At 41.5% G+C, this 24,091-nt stretch overlaps 2 protein-coding genes across 27 annotated transcripts in view; both read left to right on the forward strand.

Moving 5' to 3' along the window:
• The window catches only part of mtd (TLD domain-containing protein mustard), an 84,348-nt gene that overhangs the window by 58,228 nt on the left and 2,029 nt on the right, over positions 1-24,091 (forward strand). For 6 of the 26 annotated variants that reach the window (XM_070286469.1, XM_070286466.1, XM_070286467.1 and 3 more), the window contains 12 exons: positions 61-561; positions 761-864; positions 930-1,084; positions 1,831-2,374; positions 2,437-2,606; positions 3,274-3,425; positions 3,489-3,651; positions 3,710-3,911; positions 4,454-4,543; positions 22,988-23,109; positions 23,273-23,432; positions 23,896-24,065. In XM_070286469.1, the coding sequence (XP_070142570.1) occupies positions 61-561; positions 761-864; positions 930-1,084; positions 1,831-2,374; positions 2,437-2,606; positions 3,274-3,425; positions 3,489-3,651; positions 3,710-3,911; positions 4,454-4,543; positions 22,988-23,109; positions 23,273-23,432; positions 23,896-24,065 (2,533 nt within the window). Of the gene's footprint in view, positions 1-60; positions 562-760; positions 865-929; positions 1,085-1,830; positions 2,375-2,436; positions 2,611-2,886; positions 3,019-3,273; positions 3,426-3,488; positions 3,652-3,709; positions 3,912-4,453; positions 4,544-9,892; positions 10,313-13,783; positions 14,427-17,991; positions 18,336-22,987; positions 23,110-23,272; positions 23,433-23,895; positions 24,066-24,091 lie in introns of those variants that run through there. The other 20 variants (XM_070286471.1, XM_017167990.3, XM_017167992.3 and 17 more) reach the window with 10 other exon arrangements.
• Positions 20,141-22,436, forward strand: LOC108075514 (uncharacterized). The gene has a single exon (XM_017168001.3). It carries the CDS (start codon positions 20,374-20,376, stop codon positions 22,189-22,191), a length of 1,818 nt encoding a protein of 605 aa, XP_017023490.1. The 5' UTR covers positions 20,141-20,373; the 3' UTR covers positions 22,192-22,436.

The following is a 24,091-nucleotide window of genomic DNA, read 5'->3' on the forward strand; positions in this document are numbered from 1 at the left end:
CGAAAACCACTTGCACCCAATATATAAATTTCTGTATTAATTAAATGCCATTTCTTGCAGACATACTCGAGGGCCTGCGCCCCGGATCCCCGAAACCGGGCCACATTGAGCGCGTGTCCAACAGCAGCCAACAGCAGGCGGAGGAGGAGGCCAACAAGAGCGACGATCCGGTGATTACCCAGCGCTTCCTCAAAATCAATGTGCGCCACATCACGGACGGACAGGGCGTCGTGGGCGGCGTCCTTCTGGTCACGCCCAATGCCGTCATGTTCGATCCCAATGTCAGCGATCCGCTGGTCATCGAGCACGGTCCGGAGAGCTATGGCGTTATTGCGCCCATGGAGCTGGTGGTCAATGCGGCCATCTTCCATGACATTGCGCACATGCGAGTGGCAGGTGGAGCTGGCCAGGGCTTAGCTTCTGGCAGCGGATCAGGCGATGCGGAGAAGCCGGAGATCTATTACCCGAAACCAGTATTAGTTGAGGAGGATTCCAAGGAGTTGTCCGAGCAGCAGCCCCTGCTGGGCGAAGACGGCGAGGCCAGTAAAGATCGCCTGGATGGTGAGTCATTTCTTCTGCAAAGTGGAGATTGTTATAGTAAATTAGAATGCGTCAGTCGAACCTCATTAATATTGAGAGCGTTTTCTATAGAAAACAATAACTAATATAATATTTAAAGACATCTAAAGATTTACGCCATATCTTAATAACAAAATCCAGCAAACAATGCAATAAAAATCTACAATTTCTTAATCCTTAGCTGAAATTGGATCCTTGGAGATTGCCGATGACCAGGAGTCGCTCTGCTCCAGCACTGGACGCGATGGCGACGCCTTTCCCAAAGCCTTCGACCGCGAACGTGTGGTGAGCTTCCTTTTATACTATTCTGCCATTTGAAGATATCTAATTCCGTTTTATCCCTTAATCAGGACTCATCTACTGAAGCCAAAGATAGCGCTAAGACTGACGCTCAAGATGATGAGGACAAGAAGGCCGCTTTGGGCCTATCAAGCACACGCACCACCTTGGAGGAGCGACGCAAGAGTCTGCTGGACCACCACTGGGCCGTTCCGAGCAAAGACCGGTAAGTGTTTGCCCAGCTGGCTTGGCCATTTGTATAAACAAATGATGCTTTTAACCATCTCTTAAAGGAATTTCATTGTTTGTAAAACCATTTTTAAATGTGTTTATTGTTTCATTCAATTACAAATTTTAATATTGAACCAAAAAAATATGGTAATCCCCTGACTTTCCCCTTATTATTTCTTTTTTTAATGTCTTCATGAAACAAATAGGTTTGAAAGATAACACTGATTGCCTGAACTCAATTACGAAACCTAATCAGGCAGGAACTTTTCTTTGTTGAGCAAAAAATAAGGCTCTAGTTTTGATTAATTTGATTTAAATCTATTCAAAATTCCTTGTGATTGACAAACAAAGAGTGATTAAAGATCTTATTGGAGAATATATTCCGCAATTTCTTTTTTTAGACAGTCGTATATTATCTCAAGTAGCTTTCATCAAATAATTAACTTGGAAAATAACTAGGTGAACTATTTGTGTTATCTTAAAAGTAATCTATTCAGAGGGGACGCTTTGGCTTGCCAAAGACAACCTTTTTATTGCCTTAAGTTAATAACTTTTATGTTTGTATTCTTGTGTTTTTATTTTCATATTTCGAACCACGCCACGCCAAACCCCTTACCATAAACGCAAACCAAACGCTTTACACACCAAAACCCTCCCTTTACATTACACCCACAACAAAACCCACTTGTACATAAATCTATGTGTCTATGTGTGTGTGCCACGCCAACAAATATTACTCAGCTATTATTTGTCTAATTCCCGAAGATCATCGGAAGACGAGGCGGATAACGAGTCGAACATAACGGTGGATAGCGGTGCCAGGGTCCAGGACCCACACTCAGCCACCAGTTCCGTGAGCGGCATACCGCCGAGCCAACCGCTGGGAGGAGCAGCAGCTGCCTCAGCCGTTGGCCCCCTGCCGCCGTCCGGCATCGATCTGGAGCACCTGGAGCAGCTGTCAAAGCAGTCCTGCTATGACTCCGGCATCGACATCCGCGAGCCAGTTCCCAACGTACAGCCGATACCAAAGAAAACCGTATACAGTGACGCAGACATTGTGCTCAGCTCGGACTGGGTGCCACCGAAAACCATTGTACCGACGCACTTCAGTGAATCCCCGCCGCGCAGCACTATCCTGGGCCAGAGCCTGGACGCTGGCACCGGTGGCGGGGCGCGTAAGAAGACCTCCAGCGTTAGCTTCAGCGTGGACGATGAGGCTGCCCAACAGGCCCAGGCAGCTGCCTCGGCGGCAGCGACCGACAAGCAGGCGGAAAAGAAGAACAAGGTAACTTTCCAGTAAAAATAAATAATTCGAAATTATTAAAACAACCCGATATATTTTTTTAGATGCTGAAGCGCCTCTCGTACCCCTTGACCTGGGTAGAGGGTTTGACCGGCGAGGGCGGAGCCGTGCCTCCTGGCGGCGTGGGCGGCAGCCTGAACAAGTCAGGTGACACGGACTCGGCGCCCAACACGGGCGACTCCAACCAGAGCGTATTTTCGAAAGTATTCTCAAGGTAAGTTAAACCCGAAACGAATGATGTTATGACTTGCGTTCAGCGATCTCTGACTATAATTGGTGCCAACAAATTTTGTTTATTTCGTTTTTTTTTGAAACTGAAACAAAAATAATATCCAAATGCTTACCTTCGTTTTGTGCGGATCGGCTGCTTTGCTAAACATACATTTATACATGCTCCACTTATGCCCGCTCATAACATAAACACTGCACAACACAACACGACACACACACACACATAACCTCTATACCAAACACCACATAATTATGATACATAGCTCGCCCATCACTCTGGTCTCAGAGCTGGGCGGGAATCTGTTTTCGAAAACACCGTCCGAGGACTCTGGTGGCTCACCTGTGCCGCCATTGACTCCGCACTCGACACATTCCGAGGGTCACCTGACCTATGGGTAAGGAGGGATCAATTGTGTTGTTGCCGTTGTTGCATTCGTTGCTCTTGTTGTTGATGTTGTAGTGTTGAAGCGCAAAAGAGTTCTTATGTAATTCCACCGAGCACATTCGTTCATTTTTTTAATTTCAATTGATTCCATTCATAAGCTACATTTTTGAGTTTCAGTGTAAATTTCAACTCGTTGCCGTTGTCCTAATGTATAGAGTATGTTGTTGAATCTCTGCTAATCGCTTTACATTGTGTGCCTCCCCAGACGTTCCTCAATTGGTACCTTTATACGCCCGCACTCGTCGGAGGGCACTTCGTCCAGCACCAAGCTGAAGGAGGCCAAGCAGGCACCCAAGCTGGACTACCGCTCCATGGTCTCCATGGATGACAAGCCGGAGCTCTTTATCAGTGTGGACAGTAAGATGAATGGACATTAAATTGGCGACAGCTTGGAGACTAACCTATATTGATATTTTGCAGAACTCATCCCACGCCCGGCCCGAGCCTGTCTCGACCCACCATTGTATCTGCGCCTGCGCATGGGTAAACCCATCGGCAAGGCCATACCGCTGCCAACCTCTGTCATGTCTTACGGCAAGAACAAGTTGCGCGCCGAGTACTGGTTCAGTGTGCCCAAGAATCGGTGAGTTGTGGCTTCATTTTCATTATCAAAACATATTAATTAAATTATTAATTTGCAGCGTTGATGAGCTCTATCGCTTCATAAACACCTGGGTGAAACACCTGTACGGTGAGCTGGACGAAGAGCAGATCAAGGCGCGTGGCTTCGAGTTAATCCAGGAGGACACCGAGTGGACCAAGAGCGGTACCACCAAGGCCGGCATGGGAGGCGGCAGCCAGGATGGCGAGGAGATCAGCGACCTGACCCGCGAGTCCTGGGAGGTGAGTCCACAACCGCCTAAGCCGAGAGTCCTTTCGCGCGGCCCTCTCTCTCTCTCTCTCTTTATCTATTTCCATATCGTTTAACTCTTTGCTCTGAGCTTTCTCCTCGAATTGTTCTATTATATACATATTTTTAAACGATTCTCTCGAGCTCTTTTTCCACGACATTTTCGAATTGTGAAACGAAACGAAATATTACATTTGCTTCTTTAGGTTATATACTATATAATGCCTCAGAAACCGATTTAATAATTACTAATTAATGACAATTTACGCCAAAGTTTTCTAAAACATACTTATATAATCGTAAATCTTGTTTACATTTTTTTCCCCACGTGTATTGTACATGCGTTTTCTCCTTTCTTTTCCTGTTTTTCTTCTTCCTTTCGTACCTTACAATTTGATTTGCATTTGTTTTCCAATCGAACCAATATCGACTTTTACAAAACAAACAAACTGCCATCAAAATGGGTCCGAGAACCCGCCTAAATCCATTAATAACTGTGCCATATATGATATTTAACCTCCTGCGACTGCAACAGCTCATAAAGGCGCCGTTCGCCAAGACCTACAAGATCATTAAAACGGCATCGCATGCCGCATCGCATGACTTGGAATTGTTGGGCGGCGAGGTTAGGATCAAAAACCTTTAATACGAATTCTTCACCTAAACCTAACTGTGTTGTCCGCACCAAACTTAAGCTAAACAAAAAAAAAAAAAAAAAAAAAAACCAAAAAGAATTAACAAGTTATTTGAAACTTGTGTGAAAATTTTGAATTTTTGCATACTTCTCTTTAGTTTTTTGGTTATTTGTTAATTTTAAATACTTTATGCTCGCTGGTCTTTTAGTTTCCGTTTCCGTCGTAGTTTTTACAAGACACTAAGCACTTTTGCACTTTTTTTCTTAGTTGTGTTTTCCCCACCTTCCACCGAAAAGTGAAATAAAAATGATCCCACGAACTTTCTTTGGCACCCTCTCCAGCACTCGGCACCCAAGTGTACTTTCGGCAGCACTCTTTATTCACCCATCATTGGTTTATTAAGTATTATCCATTGGCTCATCTACTTGTCAAGCGAGCATTTCAAATTCAATCCCGACTTTTGACCTAAAATTCTACCACTTATTATTAGGATTGGCCAAGTATTTTCATTATTGTTGCCATTTTCAAATAGCATCTTAAATTCAAACATTTTCATTGCATTCAATTCAGTCGAATTAATATCAAACATTTAAAATTAAGGACAACTAAATGAGGGGGTGAAGAACCAACGCAACTCTTAATATTTCTACACTCCTAGTAAACTCTTAGAAGCAGTTAAAAGGCTGAGCAGGGATCACAGTAAATATGGTTTTATAAATTGTAAGATCCTCTTATGAAGCTTCAATTTCGATTAGCTGCCAAATTATACTTTAATTATTGGATGTTCATTTAAATCATGGTTGAAATATATTAAGAGGAAAAGTCTACAACAAAATTATTGTGCTCACAATTATATACAAAATATTGTACGCTTTTGAATATCGAATATATCGAATTTTTAAATATCGAAAAATATCGCATTAAAGAAAAGTATTAAAAAAATGTTATACAATTTATTTATCTATTTTTCTGATAGTTTGATAATTCATATTCAAGAACCTATCGATTTATCGCAAACTTAAAATATCGAACAGTATCGATATACCAATATTTTTGGCCATCCCAAGAACATATGTAGTAATATTATCTCACACTTGATCCCATCCATCATGCAAGTTCATAAACCTTTTGCGATTCTCTGGGGCTTCTGTGGCTTCATCGCCCAAATCTAACAACCACAAGCCACTCATTTTGAGGCTTAATCAGAGCAGCTTGGCCGCATTACCCAACCTAGCCTAACACCGACAACGTAACCCATTTACATGCGTAATATATACGACGACCACCGACACAAGTCCAACCTTGCCGGCGCTCGCCTTATATCACCTGAGAGCCAATCTAGAGCCGGCCCCTTGATATTCTGCCCCCTTTCGAGTTAACCACATTCTTCGTATATCAACACAAAGCGCCAAATTGATATGCTAATTAGATTGGATTCAACGACTTCGCGGCTCTATTTCGCAATATTTAACGTGGCTTTTAAAAGCCACCAGCTGCACTTGGGGAAACAGACGTAGAGCAAACAATATTTATAATTTATCATTGCGTTTTTACAACAATTAGCGCCTTCCCTCGATTTGTTTGCGCAATATTAACGGGCACGTTTTCACCTGCCCATAAGCGTGCCAACTCCTAATTTGGGATCACGATCGATGAGTAACTTCCGTTGACTTTAACTTTGGGTAGCCACTGTTTCAAGATGGATCCGAGATTTTTCTTATCGCGGTTATGGACAATTTTCCTACCTTATCAGCGGGCAGTGTAGCGATGTTTCAGCAAATTGTTTCCTCATTAGCGTCGCCTCAAAACATACACAATCTTTGGAACGGAAAATACATTAAAAAGGGAGCTCAGCAGAGTTATCAATAAAATCTTGGCACTCGAGGGGTTATCTCTCTCCTCTATAAGCGGACTACTACCGATGACAGCCATAAGTGACGAAGCATCATCTGAAGCTGCTTCCGTTGCGGACTTCAGTTTATAAACTAAAAAACTTCCGCAGAGCCAAAATAGCCTGAAGCCAGTCTGAAAATAAAACGGCAAAGAATGTTGCAGCTGTTGATATATAGCAAATTCGAAATGCATATTATTTCACAATTGCGTAATACTCAAGCTTATCTTGAGTTCAAATTGAAGCCGAAAATAAACCAGGGTTCTGGATTATCTTGAGATGATTCCATGTACTAAGTACTTTACAGAGATAGGAAACATTTTGGGGAACTTTATTTCGTAGAAATTACCTTTAAAGATATATATATTTATTATACATTTATTTAGGAATTTTATCTTATTTAATTTATGCTAAAAAATAAACATTTTAAACTAGTTTCACACAATGGGCTGCATAAATATTGTTTAAAAAAGTGTTAAGGCATTTTTTTTACAAAAATTAACTATGAATGGAGCGCAAATGCCTAAGCTTAATTTGTATACAGATGTGCTTCGTGTTCATTATTGTCATCAACCGGTTGGGTTAGCCACTTTTGTGGTCTACTTGTGCCACGACCAGCGCGTGCCGAACATAAATTGATTATATGAGATGTCTCGTCGTTAACTGCTTCAATTAAAAATCCTTTTAATTAAATCCCGATCGAACAGATGTCGATTTGGATCGGATCGGAGGCTCTGCTTTACAGCTAACTACATTTAACTATATTCTAATTAAATCTAAACGGGGACCCATCCAGAGCGATTGTCATTTAGCCGGTTTTTGCTGTTTGTTGCTGCCGCTTTTTAATTTGTTGTCTTTTTTTTTTTTTTTTGCTGCCTTGCAAGCTGATCATCATCCCCGTGTGTTATTTTTTTGATGCTAAATCCGGTTCAGGTGTATAAAAATAGCGAAATAAAATAATGTGAAAATAAAAGCAAGTGACGATCGCGCTTTACTTTAGAGCTTGGCTTCTGTTGTTCTGCCTAAACGCTCAATTAGCGGAGGAAGATCGGTCGGTCAAGTCACACCCCCCAATTCCCATGGGCCGCTGACGCCAGCTCCCAATTGCTAAATGCCCCCTGCCGCCTATATCTATATATAGTATAAACAAACAAGTGTACGTATGAATATCCCGCTTATTTGTACTTGTACCATCAATTGGCTTCAATGAATTTTACGAACGAAGCCGGGAGGACAATTGGAATTGGATTGACCAAAGGCCTCCTCGCATCTCATCTTCATCGCCATCATCATCATCGGAATCATCTGTTCAATTTGCATATTTGCCAGCCAGCCAGCTAGCCTTTCTTCCCGCTCTATCTCCCGGGTTATCACAAGAGCCCCCCGGTCTGCCCTGAAGGGGACGACAAATTGTAAGTGCACTTTTTTTTTTATTAAATTGCGCACTTTATTATTGCAGCCCCATAAACACTGGCTTAATGTGTGGCAGTAATATTTGTATCACTTTGATTTCGAGGGTGGATAAAAGCCTTTTTAGTATGCATCTCGAGCACTCTCTGACTCCTTAGCCTCATATAGTATTGTTTCTGAACAGTAGGTGCGGCTTTGAATAATTAAAAACGGTTTATTATCTTAATTTGTGCAAAATATGATACATTTTGGGTGACTCTTAAAAGGTGAATTTGGTAAATTTATAGAATGGAATTATAAAATTTTGCCACAGTATTTGTTTTGTGTAATAATAAATAATAAAAATATTCCCAGCTTTTACAACAAATATGCAAATAATTAATTTATACTATTCAATGATTTGTTAAACCAATAATCACAATTATATCAGACCTTTTACAACCAGTATTAATTAAATGCATTCATTAACCAATTATAATATTTCATCATGTCAACTTGAAGTCAGCCGAATGTGCCACATACTAGTTAATTGAGTAATCTCAATATCTTAATGCATTTAATAAAACTAATATAACTAGAAAATGATAGTACAAACTGGTATAAGCGGGATTTAAATTCGTTTGTTTACCAAATCGAATTTGATTGATTACAGCGGCTCTAATCTGCCTAGCCCCCTGATTTATAAATAAATAGTGTAGTATAGTTAAACAAAAAGGATCTTTAACCTGTTCTTGATCTTGATTATTCCACAAGTGACGGATTAACATATTTATCTGCGAATCAATCTAGAATTTTCCGTTTCATAAGCGAGGGTGCATCGTTAGGCGTTCGACAGGTGCATACGAAAACCCTTTACGGCTTTGATTACCTTCCAAGGAAGGCATACTAATGGGCATGAGTGTGCCAACACAGCAGGCCAGAAGCTGAAGTGCTTCGTTTTAAAACGGGCAAGGTAAACAAATGGCACAGCGAGGCAATAAATATAGACGATGTGCAATCAATTGATTAGCATGACAGTTAACATGTTTGCATAGCTGTAAACCAAAGCGCAGCAAACACCTGAAAAGCAATTACCGGGAACAGCGGCTTAACCCATTACATTAACTAAAGGAAAAACAAGATCTTTTGTAGCTACTAATCGGTTCTAGTTATTGATTAATAAGTTAGCTAATATCGTTTTTATTTATTTATTACAACCACAATGTTTTATCCTTAAAAATAAGATACATTATTTGTTTATAGAGGGTTAAAATCCACATCTATGAAGTTTTATAAAAACAAACAACCTACAGTAGTGGCATTTGAATTAGGTACTCAAGGGGCTTGAGAAAATAGGTAAGAAATACATCTTATGCGCACACATTACACAGTGGCTGTTAAAAATAGTGCGAAAGAAAATCAATACACACCCAACCTACCCTTAAATCGCAGCGGTTTAAGAGTTTATTTGAAATAGAAATATAAACTTCAAAGACATTATAATTGACCCATAAAGCTTAAAAAATTTTTAATAATATAATAAATATTTGTAAACAAACTTAAGAAATATTCAACATTTGTTTTTGTATTGAGAAAATGTAAATTTGATTGCGAACTTTATTTAAAAATTAAGCTAGAAATTCTAGAATCCCAAGAAAGATATTTTAAATCGTAATTTAAATAATACAATTATTAGAAACACTATCCATTTGATCAACCTCTAAGCTACCCCTAATTCCGCGTAATCTGTAGGGCCCAGTAGCTTATCTGCTACCCCAAAGAGAGGCTATAGAATCGTCATTCCCAGACTTAAGATCGGTCAGCCTCCAGCAGCCACAGTCGCGTCCGTTGCGTTGGTCATAGGCATGCTATCATCAGCAGAGAAGCGGCCAGCCAGCAGCCACCAGCTGAGCCACGTTTTGCTGCCGCTGTTGTTGATATTGTTAATGTTTTTACTGTCGTTGGCGTTGTTTTTATTTTTGTTGCTGGCGCTGCTGCTGCGCCACAGCGACTGTGACTGCGACTGTGTCGACTGAGCCAGCGATTGCTGGTGTTTTTAGTTTTCGCAACACATCCAAGCCGCACAGTCACCGTCGCGTCTCAGTCTTTATAGATTCGATACATTTCGTATTCGTGGTCCCCGGTTCGGTGTGGATTGTGTGTGTGGAACCAGATTCTCTGAGTCGTCCCCCAAAAATGTGACTTGTGCCGCAACGAAATAGATGAATATTTGAATATTGCACCTGAGCAAACAGCTTCGCTTGGTTCTCGGGTTTTTCCACTTTCTGGCAAGAGCGTGTCCAAAATTAGCCACAAAAGAACACAGAAGAATAACAAGCAAGAGGGCTAAGAAAGTGCCTTGCTCTCGCTCTCTCGGTCTTCAGTCTTCCGCCTGCAATTCTCCGACTCTTCAGACGCCACCAAAATGAGTGCCAAAACAATGAAAATCTCAAAAATAGCCAGATACATCAAGAAAAGGGTAAATATTTATAAATCACCGGAAAACGAAAGGCCGCAAAAGCCACAAATATGATTAGTCTAGTCTTCTTTTGCCCGGGGTGAAAGTCTGTGCAAAAAAATTAAGAAAAAAATACATAAAAATAAAAACAAAATAGCAAAACCCAAAGCGAAATCGAAAAACAAAGAAAATTGTGTTTCAAAATGCATTCGGATTGGTAATCCGTGCGCGTCTGAGCCGAAAGCCAAAACAGTATTCAATGCCTGGGCCATAAAAGCTGGCCATATCCATCGAAACCGTCTATAAGGTCGAATCCGTCCGAAAATGTCCAGCTCCGACGATAATGATCGTGTAAATACCTTCGCCACGAAGATGGAATGTGAATGGATGCCATGAACGTACTATATATCGCATACCAGATGATCTGGCCGATCTGAGAATTATTTATAAGGGATATATGTATATGAATCGGCGGTGAAATTGCTTGAATTGCCACGCAATTGTCTGAGACTTCTGAGCGAGGATTTCTTGGCAAGCCGAACAAATCTAAATTTAGATGCAAAATTTTCCACTTTATTTTCTCTTATCGCCCCGGTTAGCAGACATTTAATAATAATAATAATTTACAGAACGATTTCTTTTCCGACCTCGACAACACTTGAAGTACTTTTTGAGTTCTCCTCAATTCTCCAACTCCTCTTGTTGTGGTGCACACATAACCCAGTTATCTCGGATCTCTGCTATCAATCATCTATTTCTCGCTTCCCCCATATGTCTCCCACTCGCTTGTCGTTAAGTGGAGTGTTGCGTTTGAACGATTTTTATGTATCGGAGAAATTTTACTGGAAGTAGGAGTAGGAGAGAAGTAGCTTGCTGGGCTAATAAACCCAAGACTTCTTATTTGCATAACCACATATCTTATGGTATTTTATGGCCTGCTAGAAATTCCCAATTTCCTATCCTCGAGACCTGTCTAGCCGGTCGGTCTCCAAGAGTTACTACTCAAATATTTTCAGTTTCACTTAAATTTCCATTACAAGGCGCCTTCGCCTTTTATTTGGCATTAAATCTGATATGAGTCTCGTTTGACATTTCTTTCACCTTTCGGCATTGCCTCGAGGGCAGGGCGTCACCTCTCTTTTAATTACTCGTATCTTTGTTTTGACTGTAATTAAATTTAATTTAAAATGCATTGCCAGAGGACTTTTCAACAGCAACAAAAAACAAAATGAAACCAACGAAATGTATAAATACATCCGAAGCGAAACTCAATTCAATGGGGGAAAGAAATCAGCCAGTTGTGAAGAGAGCTTTGTTTAAACATATCTGGCTTGGATTTCCAATGGTTGACTGGCATTATACCGGCTATATATCGTATTTAATTTGCCCCGAGGAGTGGCTATAATTAAAGGTTAAGAAACGGGACAGGCAGAGAGGTGATTGGTATTGATGAATTACAGATGTTGTGGCGTCAAGAATGGATTGTTTTATATTATTTGAAATTATTTAATTAAAAATTAGTATAAGTACTTCTTTAAAGCTTTAAAATCACATTCAAACTCTTCCTTTTAACCACAATTAATGTGAAGAAAACTGCAGTGACTGGTGAATGTCTCCACAGACTTTCAAGTTCCTGCTCCCGTCACTTGGTATATTGAGTTACCAGCATCTAGCGGCAATTGTTGCCACATTATGAACATGTTTTAGGTAATACAATACCTGGTACTAACTTACCTGTAACTGGCAGCCAACATTTGACAAATGGCCACACAGCGTGCCCGCATAAGCAAACAAACAAACAAATCAAATCGCATACATATTTACTACGATAAAGAGGCAAACCCACAGCCGACACGTGATTGTTTCATCATTGAGGTCGCCAAAAAATAATTGCGTGCAGTCAATTTCATTGAATTATATACATATGTATGGGCCAAAAATTGGAAGTATCACAAAAGAGGTCAAACAACTTGTCAACAACATTATGAAGTAGCGTGCGAATGCTAAAAATAATCCAAAGATTTTAATGGCCTCGTTGGAATGGGGAATCCTCTCAGTACTGATTTTGATTTAAAGACACATATAGATAAAATATATATATAATAAATATATATACCATATTTAAAGAATTAAATGCTGCATATATCAAGCTAATTTTCAATTAGTTGCTCTGTTTTTTTTTCTAAACAGATTCTTAACTTAACCGGTTCGGTTTTAATTAACTTTGTGGGTGATGCAAACCCGATGTTTGATGCGGTCATGTGACCGAAACCATCTCGACTAGAACAAATAGCAATTGAAAGAGTTATCTGTTCTTAACCGGATAACGGTCTATTGGTGTGCATTCCAAAGTGGAGCAGTGCTTGGAAATGTTATTCCGGTTTCTTCAATACGCATATTGCAGTGCAGCTCTGAGGGGTTTGTTGTTTACTCAATTACTCAATTCGAAATACCATATTTTAACCGGTTTGCTGCGTAACTAATTAGAATAAGACTTGCAAGTGTAGCTGTACGGCGGCTCATGTTGTTGTTGTTATCTTCTCTGAATTCAAGTGACCGGCCGATGTTGTCGCGGCTTTTAGCACGCCCACAAATCCGTTTAGTTATGGCCATCGTCATCGTCTCTCTTCTCTGTTTATCTTTATCTTTCTTTTAGTACAGTCCAACATCCATAACTTAAACTGAACGAAACATGTATCTTAAGGGTTAATTTTTGGCTGGAACTTATTAAAAGTAATTAGGTTAATAATTATTCTAATAAAGTGATATTTTCTTTTCCTTATCATAAGTTAATATATATATTTCATATTTCATATAAATATAGATATATAAAATATATGAAGAAAAAAATTAGATTTTTAAATTACAAGGCCGAATACCTCATTAAATCAATTTCAAATTGATCTTGTTATTTCTGTGCTGCGATGTTCCAGTTTTTAACATTTTACTGTTGCTAATTTTACGCCAAACCTGTTGGCCAAAATGCACAGTTAACCCAAAAATTGTGAATTTCGTGCAAACCTTGGCCGGAACGGCAAATGCAGCGGCCAAAACAAGAAAGCCAAAGAAAAGTGAAACAAAGCGGAGCCAAGCTAAAAACATTTTTCAGGCACGTGAGTGGCCCGAGACAAGGCAATAACAAAGAAATCGCGGGGGCTGCCTGGTTTATGCCTTAACTCCTAGCTTAGCAATTTGCGATCACACCCCAGCAATTATCGCACAAAAATAAAAATTACGTATACGCAACTTCCAATCGGCACAACTCTGGTAACATGCTGCTGCAACATGTTGTGGCTACATGTTGCCGTGCACTCCCCCAAACCTGTTGTTTGAAAAACTGGATGAAAAGAAGTTGCGCGAGTCGGAAGAGTACTGGGGGGAGTAGTTGTGGGGCTTAAGAGAGCGCCATGCCGCGCCGCTCTCTCTTTGGGGAGCTTTGTTTCGTTTCGTCATGCCTTATATTCTTTCACTTCGTCAGTCGGCCGAGCAACTTGTTTGAAAACGCATAACACCAGCAGCAGCAGCTGCCCACAAAAGAAGCTTTTGTTGCGAAAAGTTAAAAAAAAAAATAGAACAAATAATACATGTGGTAGAATTTAAGGCCCAACGAAAAGTAAACAATTTAATGTTTTAGCGGGGGCACCCCCAGTGTGTTTACGCGTAACAGAAAAACCGTATTGAAAACACGGGCAGGCGGAAAAGCGGAAGGCGTGGAGCGTGATAAAAGCGGTGGCAACAACAGAAACGCAAATAAACGGAGAAAAAAGCTAAAGTCAAATCTCGTTGGTCACAAGACTCCCATTCACAAGAGAGGCACACAGAGCAAGAGAGAGCTTTCGCACAGTGCAGGCCGAAAAAGTGAGACACAGCGCCAAGCTTTTGCCCGCCCACCACTGCCTGCTGCTCCGTCCGCGGCAACATGTGGTTCGTGATTTCCGTCTTCGCCATTTTGGCGGTCTGCGGCCTAGCAGGTCGCCGCTGGGGTCGCTACCTTTACCTGCATTATGGCCGCCACCTGCTGCCCCGCTCAATGCTTACAGCCAAGAACCGAGCGCCCACGCCCCCGCTCTCGCCCACCAAGGACGATCAGAGTTTGGAGGCCCTGCTCGACGAGAGCGGTGAGATGCACGAAACGGTGAGTGGTGAGAGGATGTCCAGGATCTATTTGGGTTCAGTAAGCAAAAGGGATAACTCTATCCTTTAAAGATTTTGGGGGAATTGTAAATTTTATATTTCAAAGTTTATCCAATTTGTATGAGTATTATTTCTAAAAAATTGTGCCTACTTAACACCTAAGCCACCGACTGTTAAAACACTTGAGTTGTGAAGGCTACGAGTTACAAAAAACTGTTTAAATATATTCAAGGCCTATTCATAATAAAAACTTGTCCTTAAAGGCGTAATAGAACAGTTTCATAACAAGCTTTAAAAGGGTAAAATATTAATGTTAAATTTTATTAGCAAAGTATACCCATCTCAGAATTTTAGATTACCCTACCAAACTTTGTTGCCTAGTGCGGATTATAATTAGTGTCGATATTATATGGACTATAACTATTATAAGATGCCATTATCGGACACGTTTCTGCTATTACTGGCGACTTTGGATCGGCAACGCCGAGTTAATTGCTTGAACTGATTTGCAACTATTACGGCATCATCATTAGACTCAGATGTGGAAGATGTCGAAACGAACACCCATTTGTCAGACTGTCAGGTGTCTCGAACTTTGCTGCTTGTCTTGGGTCAATGATCTGATCTGTGTCTCTCTGCTGGAGAAGGCATCCTCCTCAGAAATATTGTAATTACTTTGACACTCCATCAAAGTCGGATGATTCTCTGTAGAGATTCTCGCTAGTTGCTGTTTGGCTTTGACAAACACTCGACTGGTTTAGCGCGAAAATGTGACCTCACAGCGCACGGTAACTAACCTAAGTTACCCTGGAAACTAAACAACAAAAAGTCCCCAACTAAATATTTACGCAGACATAAAAAACAACTCGGTGTTAAATTAAAAACTAAAGATTGCACAAGTTGTTCGCTTCACGCTCTTTTAATGCATTCAAGCAAAAAATTAAGTCGAACAACAACAATAGCTGATAAGTTAATTCATGCATGGAGAACAAGAAAAGTATAAATAAAGTAATATGGGAAAAGTAACAAGAGGCGATAAGGTATAATGGGAAAAAAACAGGAAATGCTAAAAGCAAAACATATGATTTTAGACCCTCGGGTATACTTATAAATAGGTTGCCAAACTGCAATCTTATCGAGGTTTTCCTTTGGGTCTTGCAGCTTAAATGGATTTTTTTTTACGGGAACCTTATAATTTAGAGTTTCTTTTATGGAAGTTTTTTTTACAGAGTTACGGCTCTAAATAAAATATGATATTAGCATGTCTTTCTATATTTGTAACACGCCTAATCTGTTTTCTTTTTTGGTTTATTTTTAAAAGTCAACTTGGAACAGGTCGATAAATCATGTTAATTCTGTGTAGGTTTTTGTTTTGAAGTTGTAAATTAAAGGGTAAAGGCTTAAATCTGTATTTTTAATAGATTTGGTATCGCTTCTATAAATACAAAGTAAGCGATAATTACTAAGAGCATTCGTATGCTGATATATTGCGATAAACTTTTTCCATAACATAACGTCGCACCTTTCCCAGGCCAAGCCTCTCACACACCTTGATTACCTGGCGGCCTTCCCCTTAACCCGCCAACCGGCTGCAGTGGCTAGAAGAGCACTGCCTTAACCCGCAGACAACGAGGCAAATATTATTCCGCATGCATAATTAGCATATCTCTTGGCTTTTTCGCATTTTTCGCCTTCTGTCTCGCCCGCTGTTCTTCTTGTTGGCCCCTTTGTTTTGCTGGCTCATTCGCGGCCATCAGGTCTCAATACTCGTTTGCCCGGTAAGCTCTTTTCTACTGCTTCCTCTTCGCTCTCGCCTTACATCGCTTCATTTGGCTTCCACTACCTTTTAGTTTGGGGTTTTGGCTCTGGCTTTGGGGCCGGTTCTTTGGTCTCGACTTTCTGCCACTTACTTTGAACTTTTTGGGGCCCGGAGAAACCAGTTGATGCAGAACCGTTGCAGAATATGTTCGCCGCCGTTCCCCAAACCAAAGTACGTGTCAATCTCTAAAAATTTGTTCTATTGATTCCCTAGAAACCTTAAAATATTGTAAGTACTTAGAAGTGTCCGGAAACGTTGACAAAACACGAGTCGAGTTCTAAAAATGGTATAAATTTATATCAAAAATGGCGCCTTGACAAAGATAGAAGGATAGAATATGTCATCGATAAAATAGAGTCATATGTGTACTTAACATTGTGTTGGGATGTCACAACTCAAGAGATTCTTATGAGAGACAGTAGTCCTTCAATTTTTGACTCCAGTTCTTAATATATAATAAAAATAATTCTCTTACCGATACAAGAACCCCAGTTTCACCTTCACAAGTTCCGATGGCCCCGTCAGATTTGCTGAAAATCAATTTTAAAGCTGCTGCCAGTCAATTATAAAGTGCTCTTAATTAATTATTATAAATAGATCAGCGATAATGACTCTGTATGGTAGGTAGTACTATCTTATCTGCATCACAGGGGGGAACAAAAACAAATTGCAAATCTTGTTGTGCGCATATTTCTAAACAAATAAAAATCAAGTGAAAGCCCAAAGTCGTGACTGAAACTACTCGGGAAGGGGGAAAACACCCTTGGGAATTATTTTCTTCCCTGCTTGATTGTTTTTACGATCCCCGACTTGCAAAGAAGCCGTAAACATTAATTACTGATATGTGTGTGTGTATATTAATAGGTTTTATCTGAAGTGCTACTGTTTTTAAGTTGCCAGCCAAGTGGCATGCAATGATTTTTAGCAAACATCATAAAGATATCAGCTTGATTCTGGTTGTTTAATTTATGTTTATGGACCTTGTCAACAAGGGAAATGTCTTAAGGAAGTTTAATTTTGTTTTAGAGATCGAGTGACTCAAAGTAAAGACAACTTTATAACAGAACGGGAGCTTAAACTTTGAAGATCAATCATTAAGAGGAATAGAGAATGCTGTAGATATTTGAAAAAGTTTAATCATAGTTTAAAATCGAACTAAACTTTTTAAACAAACTCACTATGGATGTATGAAAGTATATATATATATTTCAACCATATCCCTTGCTCATGTGTTTCCATGTTAGCCATAAACATCAGCTGGCATTATATTTAATTGACTTCTAAACAAATGTGTTTTGTAAGGTCTTTGCACACTTGGCGCTGCTTTCATAACTCCCAATTTATCGGCAGAACCGCTTATACATTTGACACACTTTTCCCCAGTCGCCTGTTGGCTTTATGTATGTACAATGCAATATATAAATATGAACGGCACGAAAAGGTTGCATTCGATAGAATTCAACCGTGAGCAATTTGTCACTGTTCTTTATTATTTCTACACTGGTATATTTTATTTTATTTAGCTGTCGTTACTCCCCGTTCCCGATCTCCAAAGGCCAAAACTTGATACTAGCCCAGTGTCTCCATATACATATATATATTTATTATAATATATCCCATTCGTTCGCTCTCTCGCTCTGAGCAAACTCACGACTTGAGTTGAGTTAATTTGAGCGAGCGGCAAATGAATAAATTTTCGCTGGGGGCCAATAAAAACGGTTGGACTGAGCCAGCTGCCAGTTGGCTTTTAAACGCACAGCGTCAAAGTCGGTCAGAAACGGTGGAGTTACGGTTACGGCTAGGCTACACCCACGCAGCATATCTGCCATATTTTTAGAGAGCAACGGACGATAAAGAATCAGAATCTGATTCGATCAACAAACTGGGCCGAGCACGTGCCCAAGTGGCGTATACTTGATATTGCGCATACGACACCTGTGATTTGTTTTTCCGCGCGTGTTTGTGTGCAGCTTCTGTGAATTCAGAAATTATAAATTAATTGATTGAAAGTGACAACAGTCCCAGAGAGAGAGAGCCGAAAACTACATGAAGATGTGCGAATTGATTGTCAGTCATGGACTCGACCGCGAGGTAACAAAAACAATATCATTGGTGCAGGCACGAACACATGATTCATGTGATTTCCCAGCTGTTCAATATACATATGTGGCTTTTTCATCAGCTCTAAACAATATATTTGGTTATTAACTTTACGCTCAACGGCGAGCACAGCTCTGGCCCAACTGAGACCGTGTTTTAAAGTGCTCAGCAAATATATAAATATATAAACCTGTCATTGACGTTTGACTTTGGCTGAGGCTCCTCTCTCTCTCCTTTTTGAATGCCCCGATCTGCGATTTAAAACTGACCCTCGTTGAAGTGCGTTGAAAATCGTCTGTTTAATTTGTTTGTCTGTCTGGCGAAATTGCGTTCTGTTTTTTAATTGTTGCGGGCAATCCGCAAAATTGCAGTCACGCCTCAATTACTGGGACTCTTTTGTTGTCATTTCGTGGGTCGCAAAATGGCAATATTATGTATATATGGTCGCTGTCTGGCGTTCAAATGCGTTTCCGATCTATTTCACTGACCCAAATTGAGTAGCATTCGTGACCTTCCGAGCAGCTCAACTGATGTGGAATATCTCTACGACTGCCTGGCTTTATCGCAGATTTTATATCAGACTAATTGCAGGCGAGGTCGGTCGTCGTTAGGTTCGTCGTCTAAGTCTGCTTCAGGGGGGCTCATTCATAATTGATTTAAAGCCCACTATAACGCCACTTTATGGCGAATCAAAGTCAAGGCACTCTCGGCGGTCCTTCAACTCGAGGGTCCCACCAGAAGTTAATCAATCATAGCGATGATCAAGATGTAATCAGGCCCCCAACTGCGACGCCGAAATACAAATATATAGAGTACGAATATTTTCCAAATTACTTTCGTGATATAAAAGCGGTTATAGTATTTTGTCTCTTTGCCTTATCTAGACTTGCTAATGCTCGAATCACGGCCATTAAAGTTGGCTGGAGCGTCGAACGATGCTCTGCCTGCCTTGACTTTCTGTTGATTTTGGGAATGTGAAGTGATCTCATATTCGAGCGAATTCCAGGTGTTGTGCGGGTGATGCCCAAAGTTATGCAAAAACGGCACTGGTTCAGTCCTTCTCACGGGATGTATTCCATATCGTATGCAAATCGCCTCGCTGAAATTGAGTTTATTTTCGTTATTAGTCGTGTTCAAGTAATGTGGGGAAAATTAGCACAATCATTGACGTCACTGGCGAAATGTTCACACGCTGTCAATGCCAAAACAGTGAGTGAGTATGTCACACCCTGCGACAACCCAAACCCAAAAAATATAATAATAATAAATAACAAGTTAAAACAAAGTCCGCACCGGGTGAGCACCCACGAATTAGTCAGAATGAATTTCACATGAAGGTGTAGCTCGTAGCTTTTGGGCGCTATCATGGAAACATGGGTGGCTTTGGTCCGATCAAAAATTGAGATGTTTCGCTAGATTAGATTGTATTGAAATTAAATGCGAGTGAGGCACAAACACGCACTGGTTGGCAGTGACTGTGTTTAGTTCTTTGGAGGAGCCTCAATCAAACGGTTGTCCATCATGGGATTACACGAAAAGCTGAGAAAGTTGCACTATACCCATCAACATCACAGGGATCCGCGGCGAAGAAGTTGTCCGGTGAGAATGGGAACATTTCCGGGAATGAGAGATATACTTTAATGTAGTTAAGCATATTTTAGACAAAAATATCTGCTCTTTGGAGCTTTATAAAGAGACTTCTTCCTTTTTTTTGTGAAACATTCCCTTTTTGGTTGGGATCCCAGCAGGCTAGGTGTTACGATTTTTGGCCAGTGTCATAATTGACTTTCGTTCCTGCCATTCACGTGTTAGTCGTTGTTTTATTTCATTCCGTTCCGAGTACAGAGCTCTCAATCTAAAAATTTGTATTTATCAACCCAAAAACGGGTTTTGTTTTCGACGATAACATTTTGTTGCAGGACGCCATAGCCCCCGAGAAGCATCCATTAGTGTCGGGCAATCCATAAATTCGCGTGCTCTGCTTTCACAAGTTACTGTCCAAATTGAAGCGTTTTTCACAGTTGTCGCGATGAGTAGCCATCCTTTAAGCCTAGGCAAATTCGCCCAGCGTGGCGCCACTATGTATATCTATCCGGTGCCTTCGTCCTTTAAGTGCTTCTATCACAGTCAGAGGATTGCCCAAAGGGCTTCCGAGAGGGCTCTGCCTCGCAAAGTGATCGGCGTGAAGAAGACGCTGGTCAACCAGATGCAGGGCATGGTCCGCAGTTCCGATCCTTCGAAGCTGCCTGCTTACAAGACCTACGGCAAAACTCGGCTGTTCTCCTCTTCAAGCAGCCTAAAGAGCAGTTCGGGCAGTTTATCGTCCCGCCGCTGCATGAGCAGTGGGCTAAAGAAGCCGCAGCAGCAGCAGTGGGAAGAGGATTCCAAGACTGAAACCTTTTTCCGCAACAATAGGACCACTTTGTCGGCCACCCAGCGAGGGTACAATACGTCGCCGATTTTCGGCAGAGGCTTGGCCACACAGGCGGCTAGGGACATTAGCCGTTCCATTCAGGAGGAGCTAATGGTTGTGAATGACGAAACGCGCCACATGCTAAACTGCAATCCCAATCGCCATGACAGGCGTGACTTCCAAGAACAGCCCAATGCCGATCCGATGCAGGGCTGGAACCATCCGATGTCCTACAAGACCATGCCCAGTGAACACGATGGCATCCCAGAGGAGCTGGAACTGGAGGCCCGTCAGAATAGGCCACGTCGCCGGCAGTTGATCATGGGTTACGCCAGTCATGCGGCAAATGTGGCCGCGCGCAATCGCGAGACCCTAGCCAAGCCACCACATTCCCAACAGCTCAATCCCAATCCCAAGTCCAAGGTTGGCCAGTTGTCAAGCATGTACAGCTCTAATGCCCAGGAGAGGCTCTCTGAGCTGCGGTCGCCGCTGACTCGTTATGTGCCCCAGGCAACCAGCGAAAAGGACTCTGATGATGGACTAATGGATGTGGCCATAGCCAGGGCCACTCGTGCAGATTTCACGAATGCCCGGGGCATGCCAAGAGCTGAGGACGAGGAGCCTGATTCGCTGTACGAGCAACCCCCCGCCGAGAGGGAGTTACTGAAGCAGGCTTTCCTCAGAGGAACCCGGCACGCGGACCAGGGGCGAATGGACGAGCTTCACTACGAGTCCTCCGCTGGCATCGGAAGCAACGACGCGCTGATCAGTGCCTCGCGGCAAGTGATCAACCAGAAGTTCGCCGGATTCCAGCACTTGACGAGCGCGCAGAAATGGAGGGCCCCACAATTGGTGGAGTCGGTCAACCCGACGCCCCAGCTTAATCCTCGGGCTGTCAGTGAAGCCCGCGGAAGTGTGCTGATGCAGCCGGGCAAGAGACACTCCACCGCGAGGATGAGCACCAAACGGTTGGCCACCCCCCGTTTCTTTGGGGGACTTGGCGAGTCGGACACGTCGACCCCGAGCGAGACGGGGGAGCGCAAGCGGGATGACAATGACGACGTGAGTAGGAACGAATCTTGGAGCCGGCACCAGGAGCAAGAACCCAGGGATGTCGAGCCCCCCAGGGCTATTAAGCAGAATCGCGTGATGGCCAGCGGGCCGCAGCGCCAGCGCTCGATATACCAGATAACCATGCAGGACAAGAACCGCCGACAGTCTGAGATGAAGGCTCGTAGCAGGAATGTATCCATCGCAGGCCGCATGACCACTACCAAGGGCGAGAAGAGGGACCACAGGCCGATCAAGCCGGAGGATTTGGATCCTGAGAACGATATCGAAATGCCCTCGGAGTATGACAGGAAGTCTGCTGTCCAGCGTCTCGGCCCAGCTATTCCCGCCGAGTATGGTACTCGCGCCTTCAATAGCTACTAACAAGCCATAGTGACCTGTCGTCCTGCCGTCTGCAAATGTGCTATTCCGTAGTTCATCTGTGTCGTCATTCCCAACCCAAGCCAGCCGTCTAAGGTGCATGGAGTCTTCTCCCATTTAGGGCTATCAAAATCCATTCAAGTTTACTAAATCAAGGCCAGGTCACATCTGTATAAATCCTTTGTCTCGTAATTGCAAAATAACTGAAAGTATATTAAAAATGTACGCCTTGAGTACGAAAATTAGAATTTGTTTCGAAACTTTTGACTGGGATTAGGAATTGTCTTAATAATGGAACCTTAAACAATCCCAAACAAGTCCTGAAACTGTCCCTATTCACGGAGCATCTTTCAGCATTGTAAAATAACATCTTTCCGCTATCTAAGTGTTGTTATTCTTTCATTTTCGTTCACTCAGCTAGTGTGCCGATGCCAAGCGAGCTCTTTTCATTTGTAGTTAGAGTTGAAACCAAAAGTCAAGGGACCCCACAGAACCAATACCCCATAGACACTGTAAACTAGCACTGTACACCGCAATAAAAACGTTCAAATGAAAACCCAGAAAACCAGTTAACCAAAGCACAGCACTCAAATGTATAATCTAAACCCAACAACCTCCCAAGAAATAAAAAAAGCAGAAACGTATTTAAATAACTCTTTGACATGTATTTTGAGTTGTATTTGGAATTTTTGATATTGATATCTTTTAAGTTACCAATTAGCTTCTGTTTTATGGTTACTAACCCTGGAAATTAAGCCTATTTAACTAATATCCTGCAATCTCATCAATCGTTCTCCAGGTGCTGTCCATGAGCACAGATGAATATCGCAAGACCTCACTCTTTGCCACCGGCTCCTTTGACCTGGACTTCCCCATACCAGATCTGATTGGCAAGACAGAAATCCTCACAGAGGAGCACCGGTAAGCTACTACAACTACTCACTTAAGTAAAGTTAACCTAAACCTTTTTGAACAAATATGTCTGGAATTTTTAATGTTTTTAATTGAGCTGCCATTGACCAGGAGTACCATCTTAGAATCCTTTTTATAGAAGCCTAACTAAAAACTATTTTTCCACTTGCAGCGAGAAGCTCTGCTCACATCTGCCAGCCAGAGCCGAAGGCTACTCCTGGTCCCTCATATTCAGCACATCGCAACATGGTTTCGCACTGAACTCCCTCTACCGCAAAATGGCGCGTCTGGAGAGTCCAGTTCTGATTGTCATCGAGGATACAGAGCACAATGTAAGTTGATTTTTAAAGATTTCCAAATAGAATATACTATATAAGCCAAAAATATATATCTATCTAATCTCTGACTCATTTGTATCTGCAATTAAGTTTATTTTCAAGCTAAAAATTATTGTTGTATTTTGTTTTGATTGTCTCAAAATGTTAATTAGACAAATTCTTCTTCAATACCAGTTTAATAAGTGAATAAGCAACTTTCTAAAGTTCAACAAAGTGCATAAATAACAAATATGCCTTATTAATTACTTCGCGTCAGTAAAAGGCAGTTAACGAGCCCTGAGAGAGATGTATTTGGATAAGGACAGATTAGGGATGACAGACATTGTCCATTTTCTGTTTGATAATTTCAGTTTCCGATATTTTTCGGAAAAATTCTGTTCTGTTGCATAAATAATTGATACATTTTGTAATTATTCAAATTTTTAATAATTACCCTTTTATTTTCGAATGTTTTCAGGTATTCGGTGCTCTGACCTCTTGCTCGCTGCACGTGTCGGATCACTTTTACGGCACTGGCGAGTCCCTGCTCTACAAGTTCAACCCCAGCTTCAAGGTGTTCCATTGGACTGGCGAGAACATGTACTTCATTAAGGGCAACATGGAGAGCCTTTCGATTGGCGCCGGAGAGTAAGTGTGAAAAGGATAACTATTTA

Source organism: Drosophila kikkawai, chromosome 3R (genome assembly GCF_030179895.1).
Source record: "Drosophila kikkawai strain 14028-0561.14 chromosome 3R, DkikHiC1v2, whole genome shotgun sequence".
Classification (NCBI taxonomy): Eukaryota; Metazoa; Arthropoda; class Insecta; order Diptera; family Drosophilidae; genus Drosophila; species Drosophila kikkawai.